This window comes from Ostrea edulis, chromosome 1 (assembly GCF_947568905.1).
Source record: "Ostrea edulis chromosome 1, xbOstEdul1.1, whole genome shotgun sequence".
In the NCBI taxonomy this organism is placed as follows: domain Eukaryota; kingdom Metazoa; phylum Mollusca; class Bivalvia; order Ostreida; family Ostreidae; genus Ostrea; species Ostrea edulis.
The window spans coordinates 82,564,827-82,584,744 of record NC_079164.1 but is presented as its reverse complement, the minus strand read 5'-3'; the positions used below and the strand labels follow the sequence as shown (position 1 = coordinate 82,584,744).

At 35.2% G+C, this 19,918-nt stretch overlaps 1 protein-coding gene across 4 annotated transcripts in view; it reads right to left on the bottom strand.

Annotated features, from left to right (window-relative positions):
- Nucleotides 1-9,980: 9,980 nt before the first annotated feature.
- LOC125678468 (pleckstrin homology domain-containing family M member 2-like) overlaps nt 9,981-19,918 on the bottom strand; it is a 15,751-nt gene continuing 5,813 nt past the window's right edge. For 2 of the 4 annotated variants that reach the window (XM_048916936.2, XM_048916955.2), the window contains 10 exons: nt 18,257-19,395; nt 17,953-18,022; nt 17,091-17,246; nt 16,810-16,898; nt 16,017-16,143; nt 14,844-15,070; nt 12,548-12,773; nt 12,262-12,438; nt 11,481-11,600; nt 9,981-10,466 (listed from right to left, as the gene is read on the bottom strand). In XM_048916936.2, coding sequence (XP_048772893.1) covers nt 10,356-10,466; nt 11,481-11,600; nt 12,262-12,438; nt 12,548-12,773; nt 14,844-15,070; nt 16,017-16,143; nt 16,810-16,898; nt 17,091-17,246; nt 17,953-18,022; nt 18,257-19,395 — 2,442 coding nt within the window. In that variant the 3' untranslated portion in view covers nt 9,981-10,355. Of the gene's footprint in view, nt 10,467-11,475; nt 11,601-12,141; nt 12,439-12,547; nt 12,774-14,843; nt 15,071-16,016; nt 16,144-16,809; nt 16,899-17,090; nt 17,247-17,952; nt 18,023-18,256; nt 19,396-19,918 lie in introns of those variants that run through there. The other 2 variants (XR_007371545.2, XR_007371544.2) reach the window with 2 other exon arrangements.

The window sequence follows — 19,918 nt, the reverse complement described above, 5'->3', positions numbered from 1 at the left end:
CTTTTTATCTGAGAAACACAATGCATATAATATATCTATATTTAGTCGTTTACAATAGCATTCAAAAACATGGTACAAAACGGGTTTAGATTTTAACAATATCGGAACCCACGCAGTTTTTAGTGGTGTTAACCTACATTCAATATCAACAATAACCCACCTTTAAAAATAATATCTATCAAAACATTACGCTTAATTTTCTCAGTCTTATCCCAAATAATGTTACTTATTATATAGCTAATAAATAGTCTAATATAAAATCTGCGTAAAATCTAGAGAATGTTAGCGTTCAATATCCTGAGAATTTATTGAACGCTAACTTTGCATTGCGTAAATTGTATGCGCCCGAAACATTCCGAGTATGAGCGTTCAATATTGACGTTACCGTAACGACGTAAACAAGCCAAAATGGCAGACGACGGTCCTCCGAATCTGACAGAGCCGGTATTTGATATTTACTTAGTCAAAATGTTTTACTGTACATAAATTATGATGTCCCCATTTACAAAATCAGTTTGCTTCATGCATTAATGACGGGTTCAATATTGAACAGTTAAGAAGTGCATGCTGTTATTGCACACTACCAATATTGATGAATTCTCGTCTATTTTGGAGTAGTTTGAGTGAAAAGGGATATAATTTAACAACTAAATACTTTAGCTATATAATAAAAGGGTTATTGAACTCGCAAGCTCGTGCATTTTCACAGTCAACTCGTGCCAATATTCACCAATATAAGTTCAATAACCCTATAAATAATATATAACACGTTATATTTTCTTATTGCATGAATTATCAGATAAACTTAGTAATAAGCAACATACCCAAGTTAAGATATAGCTAGTGTTTACTAAGCATGATTTACCAAATAAAGTTAGTTTTCTTCTGTTCCATTATTCAAAGAGTTTTTACTCAACTTTTTATTTTGTATTTCTTATAGGACTTATGAGATTTATCACTCTCCGTCATCTCATATATATTTACAATATTAAAGGTTTTACCGTCAAGTTTAAGATTAATCAAAATGGGAAGTTGACATAATGGTGAGTGGTTAGTTGGTTGTTAACGTTCATGTTCAATAAAACATCTGAATATGAATCTGGATGGAAGATTTTGTAGTGTCTTTTATTTCGAGTTAACTGGGATGTACGGAATTGATATATGAATGAAGGCGAGTATTATTATTAGATAGAATGTCGTCGATGTGTCTAATGTCTAATTGAAGGCCACAGCAAGAGACTTATTTTCTTTCCATATAGAAGCTTTGAAATAATTTCTGGCTCATAATAGTACAAAAATATGTCAGCTAACAAAATAGCGCGATTTGTGCGCATGAGAAATCCAGCTGATTATTTCAAAATTGATAGGATTTAGTCTATCTTGACATCTTTAAACTTTTGAGTTATCATAGAGCATAGAAAGTCGGTTAAAACTTACACGAAGCGAGCAATTGTTTTGGAGTTCATTTGTACGTGGGATACTTATGACGTTCAAAACATGCATTGGAACTTATTTTGGGGCCATATGTATGTAGGACATCCACGACTTTAAGGCACTTATTTCCCAACTACGTTTAACAAAGCAGTAAGTCTAATTCAATCCGCTTCACGTACCTATATATCGGTCGAGTTTATCATTATTGTGTAAATATCATATAAATCCCGGGAGACAACGCGTCCCCTCACAAAACACTTGTTCATAGACCATTAAAACAGATAATTCCAATCGTTTGCATTCTTAACCCTTCATCATGTTTAGATTCGGTTCGTTTACACTGTTTTAAGAGTGATACGAAAAGGTTGTAAACATTAACAAACTTATATATATATATATATATATATATATATATATGCATACTACTTACTACTTTCCGTTCCACTTGATTCAAATCTCAAATTTTCTTTGTTTAGAGTCACTTTGGTTTCTAAACCATCTACAACCAGATTGTAAAGCATCTTTGACCACCTACTGTGTGAAACTGAATGTAAAACTCAAAAGCTTTTTAAGATGAATAACACCTTCGAAAAGGGCTGTGTGAAATGCTGACTAGAAATTCTAATAAGGAGTTACGGAGAGTCGTAGTCAGTACCAAAACTGTTTATACGGCAAACATATGCAGGCATGAAGTCCGTGTCAGTGCAATTTATTAACATTGATATGTTAGGTCATATGACGCAGATGAAAACGTGAAGATAACACAGCAATGATATGGAGTATCGAAAGTGTGCCATTCATTCAAAACATATGACAATATAACTGTTAAAGATCTCATATGACAGATGACAAATTATGTCACAATTTCAAGTTTTCCCCCGTAAATCCCTACATTTGTCCAATTCAATTACAGGTGTATTTCTCTCGATCTTTCGAATTGAAATTCCAGTGCCAATCATGTTCTTTATATAACTAAGCAGATTTGCCTTCTTCTATCGAACTTTCCATTTCTCCAATGTTTTGATCTCTTAAAGTAAACTCCGGGTCCTGATAGACATATTCCATTCTATTTCATTCATAAAAACTTTAAGTAAACGTTGTGTATACAAGTTGTCAAAGAATCTGGTAAATAATTCCGAGTGAGCCTTATTTGGCAACGATAGATAATGGTATTGCAATTTAGAAAAAAAATCTGTATCAGATGTGTTGTAAAAGATATAAAATTCAAATTGACATAGCCCCCTCCTCTGAATCAGTTGGGATGGCACACGAGAACGTAACTGAGTTTGGACAGTGACTCCATCCCTTCCTCTCCAGCATTTGAGAAATGGTTACTGCAACGACAGTTGAAACTCCTGTAACATTGATTTATTTGCCAGTAGCCAGTGTCGGTTTAAAATTTAATCGTATGCAGAACATGCTCTCGCTTATTGAATCAGATGAGAGATATAAGCACCATATACAGTGATCATGGAATATTGTTAATAAATATATGGGAAGTTGAGGAAGGAGAAGCTGAAGTAATTCCCTTTGTCGTAAAGTTTAGCTGTTAATTTGCTTTTCACATCAATGTTCAAGTTTTCAGTGACCTATACGATTTCTCTTTTATTGTTTTAAAACAAAGTCCGTACGTTTGATAAACGCTGCCATTATTGCATGTCAAGCCAATATCTTCTCTCACTTAATGACGCGTTACTTCACTTATATTACACCTCTGTCAACGCCTTTACAAGATCCGTGTATAACTATTGTTAATAATTTCAAAACATTTGTGTTTCCAAATGAAAACATCATATTCAATGGATAGAAACTGCAATTTTTCAACTAAAGCGCCCAAATTCCTCTTATTTTGACTATATCGTGATTGTGTACTCACCATGTTCCATATAAAAATTCAAAAACTGTGCACAGGAATGATATCTAAACATTTCGCATTGTATTTTACACGGTAAGGAAACAATTACCCGCGGGATAAGGAGGAGTCGGACAAACTCTAAGACAACTCTGCTAATTGTAGAGCTATAAGTGATTTTACCCACAGGGGCTAAGCCCGTTTTGGGCCCGAACCCTGTGATACCATAAATATAGATATTTATGGTATCACAGGGTTCGGGCCCAAAACGGGCTTTTAGATATTTATGGTATCACAGGGTTCGGGCCCAAAACGGGCTTAGCCCCTGTGATTTTACCAACAGACGTAAATCAAAAAGCCCAAACAAGCACAACAGCTGCATGCAAGGTGAAGATAACGAACAGTGATCAATCTCATAACTCCTAAAAGCAATACAAAATAGATAGTTGGGCAAACACGGACCCCTGGACACACCAGAGGTGGGATCATGTGCCTAGGAGGAGTAAGCATCCCCTGTTGACCGGTCACACCCGCCGTGAGCCCCATATCCTGATCCGGTAAACGGAGTTATCCGCAGTCAAAATCAGTGTGCCAAGAACGGCTTATATTATCATTCGCACGGCTTGATTTTTCACCGTTTTGTTTCTTATTGTTTTTATTAGAACTGTTATACATTTCCCACATGTAATAGTAAATTCTTATGTTTCACTGGCGTGCTTGCCACCTTGTATAGATTGTACGATATTTTAGTCCTTCATCTATTGAATTATGCGGGGACAGTTTTAAAGGTACCGACTGAGGTGTAGGTGAGGCGCCCTCTGGTCAGAGAATGAAGCAAACCAATAAACATATCTTCAAATTTGAAGAGTTCCAAATTTATTATCAGACACTGATTGCCTCTCTAAATCGACGAATATGGTCCATGTGTAATGAGTAAAAGATGAGATCAGCGGTGGGTATCGGACGATTAAAGTTTTTGCAGTCTTATTATTTATCTGATAATATGCAGGGCCAGTTATATGTTTAATTCATTGGAACGCTTGCAGGTCCACAATCAACTCGAACTTTCGTCATAATGTTTTAGCGACTTCATATCTTAAAAAAAAGTGAAGAGACTAAGATCCAACTCAGACAGAGAACAATCTTCCGAAGACTTTCAATTTGTGGCCCCTATGAAAATTTCAAAGTTAAGGGGCAACAACAGCAAAGTTTCTCTTTAAAAAGTTGTTAAGTACAAGTTCACCTAAGAATCATGCAAAACGAAACAAAAATGAAAGATTATATTTCCTGTGACCGAAAGAGAGAAAACTGATGCAAGAATTGTAGTTTGTAATTCTTAAGAGACTTTCTCAAAATTAACCAAGCTTCATTCTCAAATACAAAAAACTTATTAACTATTACATGATTCTTGTGTTATTAATATACGACACATTAGCGTGTAAAGTTCATTTGTTTATATCTCCATGGTGATGCCTTGCACGGATCAAAAATAGGATAGAATTTGACGTTATAGCTAAACTGATTTGACAGTATTGGACAAGAAGTAATCTTTAGAGGAAAAAACACTTGCACATCATTTCGTTTAAAATTAAGATATCTACCTTTATAATATACAATAACCACAATGTAACGTGCAATATTGCACAAAGAGTTCCAAATACAAAATATATTAAAAATTGTATACGTAATTCTGCATTCAAAATACAAAAAAGTATGTATGTGTCCACAGATAGGGCATACGAAATATAAACATGAAAATGTGCACGTGGTCATCTTGATTAAATAGAAATAAATGTGCTCGTAAAATTGAGAAACACTTCCATAGACAAACTTCTACTTCATTTTGCGAACAAAGGCTACGTAAGTGTAACAGTATCACAAGTAACTTGAAACGACGTTAAGCTTGCTTCCGCTGCATAGAATATAACCAAACTAAATTAAGGTACCAAACTTTCTACATCTACTATTTTTCATCTTTTGGAAATTAATTATCATACAGGTGTGCATTTTACAAAACAACTTACGGCAAAGTGCAAGTTTTAAATTGTATTACACAGTTATTACTTTAGGTGAATGAAATAAAACTTTTCTGAGGCTTAATTTTCAACTTGTTTTAGAAAAATATTTGCATATGGAGTGAATGGCCTTACAATAAACTGGAAAATTCCAGTATGTAAAGTTAGTCGTAAGTTCTTTTAAAAAACGCGTCCCAGGATCGTCGTTGAATACTGTATAGCGGATTGATTTCACGGGTTATGATTTTCGCGGTTTTTTTTTTCATTTTAGACACATTGGCGGGTTCATAAATTCGCGGATTCGAATCACTATAAGCCCCCCCCACCCCCACCCCCCACCCCCCACCCCCCATTTTAAAAAAAAAAAAAAAACACTGTGTATTAAAGATTACTCTGTTTACCTGATCAAGATATAGGGTTCACGGCGGTGTGACCAGTCGACAGGGGATGCTTACTCCTCTTATGCAACTGATCCCACCTCCGGTATATCCAGAGGTCCGTGTTTGCCCAAATCTCTATTTGTAATGCTTATAGGAGTTATGAGATTGATCACTGTTCGTTATCTTCACCTTTCATAAAGTTAACAGTAGTGCCGTGCTGGATTCTCAAAGGGACGTGTATACGACATAGCCTTTTTTCCAGTGTGCTCAGCCAATAAATTTGCGTGTTACAAATAAATTATTTGATTTTCTATATCGATACCATAATTGAAATGATGGGGCCTCCAGTTCAAACATCTCGTCCAGCAGAATAAGTCGCTTTAACATAATCTTTTCCGGGTTCTCTTCGTTCAAACCGTCTGTCTGTTCTATTGTGATTCCTTTGGCAGTTAACACCTCCATCTCATTTCTTGACAATTCCTTTCAAATAATATTGCATAAGCTTGTGTTTGTTGCACATAACATCGACAACTTTACGTTGACAGTTTTATAAAGAAGCCAATACACGTACCTTTAAACTTTACAGGTTCCAATTGCATCAACAGTCATCCGATAATTAATGTGATCGTTTCTATGTCCATCCCTCTGTCCGTTAACATCTTTGTGAGAAGTAAGTTAACAATATTCAGAAGAAGACACCTGTATACTTTGGGACTAAAAAGACTAAAGACAAGGCCGTAATAATGATAATAATGAGTTGGAGGTTTGTGATTCTTTCCAACAGACATTTGGAATTATGTGATGCGATAACGGATATACGTCATATTCTGGATGTACATGTAAGTAGATGATAGTCATAAAGAGATCATGCGAAAACTTAGACCAGTATAGCATATTACTCGAGTATCGTTAAACCCTGGAACTTAGTAATAAATTTAAAGATACTTAGTGAATATAGGGCACAAGGTCAAAAGTCTTGATCATACCAGCACTTATTAGAGAATATATGGCAAAAATTCAAAGGTTTTGATCATACCAGCACTTATTGATAAAAGCTGGAACACTGGCTGATTTTGTCCGGCGATAGTCTGATCTACTAAAAAATCATATATAAGATTGATCACTGTTCGTTATCTTCACCTTTCAAATAGAATTTGGGAGGTATTTCTACTACACAGTCCCCAATAATTTTGTGAAAATTTCATTGAATAAAAAATGTGTCGAACCATCGCATCTTTAATATAAGCAAAAAAGCCTCGCAATTTTCCTTTTATTCCCCCTTAAACATTTCGCCATGTCCATCATCAATCAGTTGTTCAATTAGAATCAAATTCCTTTTGTAAATTGTTAGTATTACCAATCAAACAATCTATGATTTTATAGAAACCAGTCTCCAGCAACTAAATCTTACCATTGGTATATCAAGCCATTTTGATGTTGACATAGTTGAAAATGAGGACCCCAGATCACTTATTCTAAAAGGTTCTAGAGGCCTCTGCTGGTGGACTGTTAGTCCCCGAGGGTCTCTACAGCCCAGTAGCTAAGTACTTCGTTACTAGCTTGAAAATACGGATGTATATTTAATTGCTGGGATAAAATTTAGAAATTCATTTCAAAATTAAGAATTGTCTCCCTCGTGCATAGCTCTTATCCTTGGACGAATTTGGCTCCAGTTTATTGGTACTCTAGTTTTCCTTTTAGCTCTTGCAAGTTTATTGTTATTTCGAATTTCCAAAATTTCGGCTTGAGCATCACTGAAGAGATCTTATTTGTCGAAATGTGCATCTGGTGCATCAAAATTGGTACCGTATAAGTTTTACATGCAGAGAACCTCAGTCTTACCATTGGCGAGAGAACTTTATTTCTATCATGAATTCTGTCGAAAATTATGCCAGACGATGGGCTAAATATAAAAAAGAAGAACTTGATACATTGTCAGAATGGATTAAAAGTATAAGAGGGATATTAAAATCCCGCATTAGACGTATTAAAACAAAAGTACGTACCATCTATCCTTCTGTGTTTAGTAAACCAGAAGTGATAAAAGAATTAGAAAGGTTACATGAGGAATATGTTTTTGTTCCAGCTGATAAAACTTGCAACAACATTGTCTTTGATTGTAAGGCTCATTATTACAACTGTATATTAAACGAACTTGGCATTGATTCCACTTTTGATAATCGTACTTATACTCCAACTACCCTTTCAAAAGAGGAAATTCTTCAAAACTATGCTTCAGTTTTAGACACATTTAAAATCCCAGTCAATGGGTCGAATGAATATGAGTTACCGTACCTATATTGGATTCCTAAACTACATAAAAACCCTTACAAACAAAGATACATTGCTGGATCCAGTAAGTGTTCTACCAAGGCCCTATCTTTGCTCCTCACGAAAATATTAACAGCTGTGAAGGAGAAACTTCAAACTTGCTGTGACACTACATATGCCAGAAGTGGTGTAAATCAACTGTGGTATCAAAAAAAATTCTAAGAGCTTTTACTAAACTTGAAATCTCAAAGCTTTTCTCAAATTAACATCAAAACGTATGACTTTTCGACACTTTACACGACCATTCCTCACGATAAATTAAAGACTAAACTTTTTGACAATGGAAAACTGTGATATTCATATCTAGTGATTAGTCATTCAAAAACTTACTTTGTTAAACACCACTCTGATTCCACGCACAAGTACTCTGAAGTTGAAATTAAAACTATGCTGGAGTTCCTCATTGACAATATCTTCGCATTCTTTGGTGATCAGGTCTTCCAACACTTTTCGAATTCCAATGGGAAACGAATTATGCCCCTTTGTTAACAGACCTGTTTTTTATATTCATATGAAGCAGAATTTATTCAAAAACTTTTACGAGAGAAGAAAAAATCTCTTGCCATGGCCTTCAATGCGACATTTAGATATATTGATGATGTTTTAACTATTAACAATGCTAATTTTCATTCATATGTCAATTCCATACATAACTGTGAACTCAAAATAAAAGACACCACAAAGTCGTCCATTTCTGCTTCATACTTAGGTATTTTATAGAAAATAGATATTAACGGCAAACTAACAACTCAACTTTATAATGAACGGGATGATTTCAGCATCTCCATCATCAACTTCCCATATTCATGTAGTAATATTCCATTATCACCTGCATATGGCGTTTATATCTCTCAACTGATTCGATACGCAAGAGCTTGCTCTGCGTATTATCAGTTTTTAAATCGAGGCAGGCTAATGACGAACAAGTCAATGGTGCAGGGGTTTCAACAGTCTCGCAAATTTTATGGTCATTATAACGATCTAGTTTGCCAACACAACCTATAATTGGTTCAAATGCTGTCTCACGTGTTTCACCGATTGTTAGGCCGTTCTTGGCACACTAATTTTGACTACGGATAACTCCGTTTACCTGATCAAGATATAGGGCTCACAGCGGGTGTGACCGGTCAACAGGAGATGCTTACTTCTCCTAGGTACCTGATCCCACCTCTGGTATATCCAGGGGTCCGTGTTTGCCCAACAAACATTTCTTGTTATCAAGTTATATACATGTTGAATTTTGGAATTAATTTTCGCCCATAGAGTTCCCATCAAAATGTACCCTAACCCCATTTAATGTGAAAACAAAAATATTTCTGCACAGTTAGAAACATTGGTCCATCTCTAATACTTTCAACAAGTTACGGATAACTGCTATGGACAGATTTAGGTGAGAGAAAGAGGCAAAAGAGTACTAAGAACCGAACAAAACCAAGAAGTCTCCAAACGTATTATTCAAATTGCTGTGTAGAATTCTCTTTACCTAGTGTATTTTTCCCCATCTCAACCCTACCCCCCAAAAAATGAAATATCTGTATAAAAGAAAGTCTTGTATAGAATGTTATGCCAACACCAGTAATAGAGCCCTTCATGATAAACTGAAGGAAAACCAACTTCATATTCACAACTTCTTTTACTTGTCAATGATGGAAAAGTGCTCACAACAAAATTCAGAAGTTTGCAAACAGGTAAATATGCATAAGCAAAATGACTGGATCTCGACAACAAATATTCTAAAGAAAGTAGTGCTTGCGAGTCTCACAAAAATTTCTTGCATGTGAATAAAAAGTTGGTTTTCAGTCATTATGTTGCCTCTTAGATTTTGTAACAAATGTGAATTTTTTAGGTCAACATTCATAAATGTCAGAACATCAAAAACAATGCTATGTGATGAAAACTCTCTCCAGTTACTCTGTTTGAGTTTCAATTGAATTCAAAACTACGTGTATATATCAAAATAAATATCCATGTATATTATCACTCTTTATTTTTTAAAATAAATATCAATGGAGCATATAATATAAAAACAAACACCAAGATTTAAAACTTATTGTCAAGACAAAACCTTTGACAACTATATTGGCTAAAAAAAAAAAAATAAAAAAAAAATACAATCACTTTACAGTTTACACAATCAAATTAAGTGCAGATTTTTAAAAAGCATTAGCAAACAAGCAATTGAATTTATAAAGCATCTTAAATCTCTCTCACTTAAAATGAACAATTAGGTAAAATAATCAAATAATCACAGTATATACATGTAAACACAATGAATAATTTCACATCTCAAATAATAGCTATCGTTTTCCCTTCCGAAGCCACAAAGACAAGATATGAAGTTTGTTATGTTTTTTGTCCTTTGACTTTGATGGAGTTCTGTAGCTGAGATGCAGTAAGTCTACATGTTCTTTGCAAAGAGAAGTCTTCAATTTCAAATACTGGCATCTCTTCAATCTAAAGAAAATAAAACAGGATAGTCAGAACATGTCAATATTTTGATTGCAGTCTGTAATTTCAATGTAATTACAGTTGAACTTTGTTATCTTGAACACTGACATCTCGAATACCATGGATATGTCGAAGTGATTCAGAAGTCCTCAGCACCTATTTTTAAGTATTTTACCCTCGATATCTTGAATCCTTTGATATCTCAAAGTTTTTCTCGGCTCCATCGAGTTTGAGATAACAAGGGTTGACTGTAGTTTTATGTCTTCCGTTTTAGCTGTGGTTTTCCTGTCAGACTTTTATTCACACGCTTGCAGATATCAAGCTGATTTTTGGTTTGTAGTTGTACATTGAGGAGTTTAATTTAACTTACTAACTAGCTGTGGCTGGTATTCAAAACTATCACACATGGCAGATAATGAATCGATGCTTGTTGTCAGATGTCAGCTACTGATCGCTAAATTATTATGTCAACTTTATACAATATCAGTCCTTGTTCTCAAATGTCAGCTACTGATTGCTAAATCATTATGTCAACTTTATACAATATCAGTCCTTGTTCTCAGATGTCAGCTACTAATCGCTAAATCATTATGTCAACTTTATACAATATCAGTCCTTGTTCTCAGATGTCAGCTACTGATCGCTAAATCATTATGTCAACTTTATACAATATCAGTCCTTGTTCTCAGATGTCAGCTACTGATCGCTAAATCATTATGTCAACTTTATACAATATCAGTCCTTGTTCTCAGATGTCAGCTGCTGATCGCTAAATCATTATGTCAACTTTATACAATATCAGTCCTTGTTCTCAGATGTCAGCTACTGATCGCTAAATTATCATGTCAACTTTATACAATATCAGTCCTTGTTCTCATATGTCAGTTACTGATCGCTAAATCATTATGTCAACTTTATACAATATCAGATTTGACTTTATCAGTCCAACATTTCATGCTAATGAATTAGCAAAACATCAGATTTTTTTTTTACCTTTAAAGAGTGTAAAATATAGTCTACCTGAAAAAACTGAATCCAAATGTCAGACAACGCTAAGAAAAACCTGTCTTTTTCAGCCTCATCATTGAAGTAAAACACCCATTTGTCTTGGCTAAGTCCCCCATCATGGGATTCAAACTCCTGAAAACAGTAAGGCTCTCTTATAAGATACATGTATAAATACAACCGGTGATCCATTCCCACCCCACATTAATCATTACAAAATTACTGATCAACTCATAGAGCAACAGGATATGCTGAAGTCATAGCGCGAAAATATTTTGACTTTTGACTTTTAGTCAGCATATGTCTGAATACTACTGGGCATATATGATGCATATAATTCCATGACAAGATGGTATAATTTAGTAAGTCGGGATAGAGACAGGAACCACCACGGAGGATCACTTCCTCACAAAGTATACAGCATAATATATTCAAGTAGACTGCAGTCTGCAGTGTGTACACCTTATAATGTATTCAATGAAAAGTGAAGATAACGAACAGTGATCAATCTCATAACTCCTATAAGCAATATAAAATAGATAGTTGGGCAAACTTGGACCCCTGGACACATCAGAGATGGGATCAGGTGCCTAAGAGGAGTGAGCATCCCCTGTGTCAACTGGTAACGCCCGCCGTGAGCCCTATATCTGTCTGCGATATTGTAGACTACACTCACCAGTATGCAGTATGTATTGATGGTTGGATCTACTAGAACTCACCAGTATGCAGTATGTATTGATGGTTGGATCTACTAGAACACAGATGATGTCTGCGATATTGTAGACTACAGACTCACCAGTATGCAGTATGTATTGATGGTTGGATCTACTAGAACACAGATGATGTCTGCGATATTGGCACTTCCTAAAGTTCTGAAGAAACTTATCTGAAGGTCCTCATGGAACAGGAAGAGTTTAGCAGACGTCAATATGGCACAGCAGGGTAGACAACTCGGCTTAGATACTTCTTTTTTCTAAAAAAGAATAAACAATAAACGTGTAAAGGTCTGCTTCAAAACCCAATACTCTAACAAAGAGCTGATTTAGCAATTTATATGGATCAGTAAGTTGATGACATCCTACCTGCAATCCTTCAGCAACTGCTTGACACAATCTCTGCAGCCAATCATTGGCCTCTGTTTCATTAGCGAGGGCTAGTTGCCACGACGATCCATCCTGTTTTATGACCTCTATGCAGTTCTCTCGATCAGACTTACTACAGCGTCGACATCCAACACAGTCATCACCCATGTGAACGAACATCGTGGGCTTCCCATTCTTCTCAGAATACACACACAACATCCCATCTCTAATGAAAGACAAATCATAATAAACACACAGCATCCCATATCTAATGGAAGATAAATTAAATTCCACCAATAACATCCCATCTCTAATGAAAGACAAATCAGAATACACACACAGCATCCCATCTCTAATGAAAGACAAATCATAATAAACACACAACATTTCATCTCTAATGGAAGAAAAATCAAAATACTTAAACAACATCCAACCTAAAGAAAGATAGACACAACATCCATCTTTAAAGAAAGATAAAATCAGAATACACACACATCTCATTTCTAATGAAAAACAAATCAGAATACACACACAGCATCTCATTTCTAATGAAAGACAAATCAGAATACACACACACATCTCATTTCTAATGAAAGACAAATCAGAATACACACACAGCATCTCATTTCTAATGAAAGACAAATCAGAATACACACACACATCTCATTTCTAATGAAAGACAAATCAGAATACACACACATCTCATTTCTAATGAAAGACAAATTAGAACACACACACATCTCATTTCTAATGAAAGACATATCAGAACACACACACATCTCATTTCTAATGAAAGACAAATCAGAATACACACACACATCTCATTTCTAATGAAAGACAAATCAGAATACACACACAGCATCTCATTTCTAATGAAAGACAAATACAGTTGACAGGAATGATAAGATATGGATATCGCAGATAGTAATTTATTTTCTTTACAAAATAACTTGAATTTTCCCAGTGAACATTACAGAAACACATGCTGAAGATTCTTAATCAAAAGTGGGAAATTATTTCCGTAAATTCATGAGAAGCTGCCCTTGTGGACTCTAGAATGTAGCATTTATTCACATTACAAATTATATTCTTTATGAATTATGATACATGAATGGTAAAATAAAGCTGCAACCACAGATTTCTAGAAAATACTTCTTGCATAGCAATTTGAAATTGATATTTCATTCCAATCATTTATGAAATGCTAATTATTGATTTGATATCATTATTTTTTAATAATAAATAACAAGATTTCAAAGAAAATGGACCTTATTGCGTATACAACAAAACGAAAGATAACTCCTTCTGTTTACAAAAATTAAAAACATTGACATTATTCTTTAAAGCATGTACGAACAGGTAAGAAAACTACCATGTAATTTTGCTTAATTAAATCATAAGTGTCACATGTAATTAAATGAAGTAGTAAAGTGTTTTAAAATATTTCATGAAATTAGCTCATCCAAGCCACACTGCTATACAGCAATTAATAAATTCTGTTAACTTTAATATCATTCAATACCCATTAATGTCCAAGCTTTTTTTTTTTTTTTTTTTTTTTTATACATCTGGTCTGAATTCTCAGAGATTTTGTCGACTGATCTTGTAATCCTCTAGCATTGAATGGCTTCCTAGCTGAGATTCTCAAGTTTTGCAATTCACCTTTGAATTAGAACACTTTGGCCGATATAGTATTGCATTGTGTGACGACACAATTGAATCTGTTTGTAATACAATTGCGAAATGCAAGAGAAACTCTCAATGGTCCATATGTATAAGTCCGCCCAGATTCCCTTATACGGGAGTAGTCGGCATTTGGAAACTTAAAGTAATGAAATGGTCAACGATATGATATTTAAAAAAATACATAAAAATATTAATAATAAAATGTCTTCATTTGTTATTTTATCTGGAGATGAAGGTAGCAATCATTGCAGATAAAATTTACATAAAACATTTTTCTGCAATGTTAGCCATCTTCATCATCCGATAAAACAACAAAGAAAGCATTTTATTGTTTAAATAAATGTTAAGAAATTATCGCACGGACTGGTGTTGAGTTTTAGTTCTGACTATCAAAAACATAATAGATGATGTGAAATATAAGTCTCTGAAAGTCTGAACTTAGATTTTATGTTCTCGCAATTTGAACAAAATCAGCCAGGTTGTGGAATTTAGTATTCATGTAAAATAAGAAATCTACACCATATACAAGCCAAAAAGAAACTATCTGCGTTAATTTTTCTGCCTACATAATTATAACTTCCCATATCAAACTCTTGATGACTCTGCCTACCTCAGTATCACATATGCTGACTTCCAGCTCTGTCCATACAAAATGGACATGGGGTCCTGTACTTTGTTTAGAATCTGACTGCTGATACCAGATAATCCCCCAGAAGGCTCCACTACTCTGTAAAGCAGGTGCCCCTCTCGGTATGCTTCATCCACTTTGTGTGTCTTGTTCTCTATATCTGATCCCCAGTGTACCAAGGAATAGCAAGCAACCTCCACTTCAGATGACTACAAAAAGATCAGAGAAGATCAGTTAATTAATTTGTTTCATCACAGTCAGCTTCAAACACGCCACTGAAAAATACAGATGAAAATCACTATCAAAGGTAAAAAAGCCCCCATGGTGCAAAATTGAAAAGGGTTATACACATGCATCATTTAATTGATAGTAGTGCCAAACCAATTCAAGATATTGAGCAGACAATATCTTCCTATGTCCAGAGTGGATTGACCATGTGACCTAAAAATTAATAGGGGTAATCTACTTCTGAAGATGTACCAGTGTACCAAGTTTCATGTCTGTCAAGCAAAGGGTTCTCAAGATATTAAGCACACAGTATTTTCCTATGTCCAGAGTGGATTGACCATGTGACCTAAAAATCAATAGCGGTAATCTACTCCTAAAGATGTACCAGTGTACCAAGTTTGATGTCTGTCAAGCAAAGGGTTCTCAGATAATAAGTGGACAGTATATTCCTATGTCCAGTTTGACCCTTGACCTTTGACCATGTGACCTAAAAATCAATAGGGGTCATCTGCTCCTCACAGTGTATCAGTGTACCAAGTTTAATGTCTGTCAAACAAAGGTTTCTCAAGATATTGAGCAGACAGCATCTTCCTACGTCCAGAGTAGATTGACCCTTGACCTTTTGAACTGAAAATCAATAGGGGTCCACTTCTACTCGTAACCAATCCACATATGAAATATCATTACAATGAAGTGAGTGGTTCTCAAGACACTGAGCGGACAACAACATGTGGTCTACCAACTGACCGACAGATGCAAAGCAATATGCCCTGCTTCTTTGAAGGGGGCATAAATATTGTATGGTATAGTGGTTCTCTATAATACAAAATTTACTCTTGATTGATTAACATTGTGAAATACTACTTATCTTATGAATGGTCATTCTAATTTTGATTTTACAAAAGTTAAATGTAAGACTGTACTAACTTCACAAAGGCTTTCCTTTGCAATGTGCTTTTTGAGTGGTATCATCTGAGTTTTGGCATCAGACAGAACACCCAGCTGATGGTCCTGGTGATGCTTCATCTGTCCCTGAAGACAGTCTATGATGGACCTGTTACAATGTTCAGCTCATGTTAGTAGTACTTCAGAGAAATTACAGCATTTCATCCTTATATCTATACTAATCTAATCTATAGCTATTTTTCTCACCAATAAAAATTACGTTTGATTTGAACTAATGAAATATATTTTAGGCATTTGAAGTAAAAAAAAAAAAACGCACACAAAGAATATACACACATTGTAGAAATGTTTATCACGCCTCAGACAAAATTGTTGAAATCTAATTGGTCAGATCTTGGTCACATGATGCCGTGAAAAAAAACGTATCATGCGAGTAAAATCCGTATTGGGCGAGTAATTTTATTTATCGCCGGGTTCGACTTACAGCTGTGTCAAAAGGAAAGACATTTGACTAAGTTGTATGATATAGACCCACCACATATACAGTTAGAGGTCTTCGACGTGATAAATTCGTTACACAGTTAATTAGTGACCTGATACGGAAAAATACATGGTGTGAAAAGAAAACCCGTATCGGGCGAGGCGAAGCCTCGCCCGATACGGGTTTTCTTTTCACACCATGTATTTTTCCGTATCAGGTCACTAACTAACTGTGTAACTAATAATATATCTCTTAAAGATTAATTACTTTGTGAAATGAATTGTAGTTTCCTAGTACCATTGATATAAAATTGTAATTTTCCCAGAGTACTACCTGGTGACTTGCTGACTTCCTGTCGTCAGCCAGTACTGATTTCTACGATTCTTACACACAATGTGGATGGCCTGATCAGAGATTGTGAGCTAAAAAAAATTAAATACTACATCAGTGTGTATGTCACCTGTTTACATATCAACAAGAGGACTACCAAAATATATGTACATAATTTTGGTCCAAATAGACTTTCAAGCAAAAATGTCAAGGTCACATGTTTAACTGAACACAAATATGACCTTGAATTTGGAACTTGATGGTAGTGGGGACAAATTCCTTACTGTAATGTAATCTATAGAGGAGTAAGGTATAGAAAAGTCCTTGATGAATTTGAAGTCACTTTGGTTTTGGTTCAGGAGGTAGATTCCGTGGTCAGTGAGAAGTATGAACACAGGGTGGTCATCTCCATCTGTGTGGCCGACACGCGACACATACACCTGGTCAAAATCAGAAGCAAGCAATCAACAAATACATTGTTCCTTGTTTCAGAAAAGCTGTAAAATTTCTTCATGATTTTTTGCATTGAAAATTTCTTAATTAGTGAAGAATAATAAGAATGAAACACTTCTGTGCAATGGCTCCCAGTCAGCAGACCTCAGTAAGATAGGTGATGGGTAAAAAATATCAAATATCAAAAATATGGTTTTGTAGTTTTTACTTGTGTGAGAATGCAATATTTTCAAATGGGCCTTTCAGTTGGTGGTCTGACAAACCATGATCTAGAAATATCCAGAGGCATCTATAAAGAGTAAGTATTCGTAAGAGGCATCTATAATGGGTAAATATTGGTAAGAGGCATCTATAATGGGTAAGTATTAGTATGAGGCATCTATAATGGGTAAGTATTGGTAAGAGACATCTGTAATGGGTAAGTATTGGTAAGAGGCCTCTGTAATGAGTAAGTATTGGTAAGAGGCATCTATAATGGGTAAGTATTGGTAAGAGGCATCTATAATGGGCAAGTATTAGAATGAGGCATCTATAATGGGTAAGTATTGGTAAGAGACATCTGTAATGAGTAAGTATTGGTAAGAGGCATCTATAATAGGTGAAGGCTTAACTATGAAGCCACACACGACACCATGAAAAAAAAATTTACTACATCAGGTTATTTTGTATTTAAAGTGGAAAACTTTCACCTACCCTTATAAATTGTTCTTCTGAATTTTCAAATATATTTAGCATAAGCTCTAATCTGGTGTTGTTCTCTAACCTATTTAAAAGAAAAAAAATCAACCTTGGAATTCAAAAACTTCTCATAGGAAACACTGACTAGCATCATCACATCAGATTTATATGCAGTTCTAGTTTAGTCTAAATTTTCATCTATGGTATCACATAGCCTGTTAAAATTATCCCATTGGAACATTAGATAACATGTGCTAGGTATTATCACGTAACATAATTTTCCCTGCACATGATTGGTAGGATGTTCTTCACTACTTACATGACTTCCCCAGGATGGAGTTTATTCACTTCTCCACTTATTGACAATTCTTCAGGCTCCTCCTCAAACATGTGTGGTTGTAATGTGGCATTTGATTGGCTGATTAGGTGATCAACCATGTCCTGCATCTGAGAAGCTGAGGAAGAATTTTCTGTGGCAGAAAAACTTGTAGAGTATATACTTAAATCATCTGCGGTACTCTTTGTCATGTCAGTGTTTCTGCAGACTGAGCCACTACTCGTTTCATCACTCGTCAGTGGTTTCCTTTCTGCTTCTTTCTGACTGTCGTTTTTATCTTCATCATCTTGCAGATGGTTTTGAGATTGTTTAATATCACAGACAGTGTTGTCATGGATGTTGGTGCTAAAAGCACCATATTGCACATTCCCACAAGCCAATGGGGACATAGTATCTGTTTTATCAATAAGTTCTGGTGTGGGTACATTTTTGTTCCCATGTGTACTTTCAAAATCAATGCTATGAATATCATCACTATCATCAACTTCATGGAAATCGTATTCAGTTGTACTTTGACTTTTATACACATCCACCTCTGGTGATTTACTGTTAATTTCACACCCATCAGAATACATGTTTGTATCTCCACTATGTTTGGAAGAATTGTCAACTTCATCTACCACCCCACTCTTAATTTTTCTAGAATCATCACTTTTGAATAGAATATGATGTTCCCCAAGAGAACTCAAAATGTCTTCCAACTTTTCCTCCTCTCTGTATTTTGAAACATACCCTGGTTCTTTCATTTTGTCTGCTACTTTCACTTTTGTTAGTACATTTTGCACCAAATTTTTCTCTCGAGTTTCTACTAATTCCTCCTCATTCTCAATCAAAGGCTCACTCAATATAGGGGAACTGTTACTAATGTGGCGGTGATTTTTCTTTGACTTCCGCCTTTTGCCATGTCCTTGCCTTCCATGCCCTTTAACCCTAATGACCTCTAAATTTGATTCCTCCCCAACATTCTCTATCTCATCTGCAACAACCAAGCCTAGCCGCTCCTCCTTATTTTCCATGTAACTTTCACCCCTCAGTGGATTTAAATTTGGATCATTGCTTGTGATACTTTTCGTGTCACTGGTGTCGGAAGTGGAACAGGTTTCTAAAGAGGAGTGCACATTCTGAAACAGATAGATTGAATTGTTAAAATTTACACAAAGTCAAGCAAACCCAAAACCATTCTAAACAAAAATTAACAAATTAGCAATACTACTGTAACTAATTACATGCAATGACACATGTACTCTGCTGGTGGACGGTTAGTCCCCGAGGGTCTCTACAGCCCAGTAGCCAAGTACTTCGTTGCAAGCTTGAAAATAAGGATGTATATTTAATTGCTGTGATAAGATTTAGAAATTCATTTTAAAATTAAGGATTATCTCCCTCATGCATAGCTCTGATCCTTAGATGAACTTGACTCCAGGCTTTGGCACTCTGTTTTTCCTTCTAGTTCTTACAAGTTTATTGTTATTTGGGATTTCCAAAATTTCAGCTTGAGCATCACTGAAGAGACATTATTTGTCGAAATGCGCATCTGGTGCATCAAAATTGGTACTGTATAAGTTTTACATGTAACAGATTATTATGAGACATGTAACAGATTACTATGTGACGTGTAACAGAACTATGTGATGTGTAACAGAT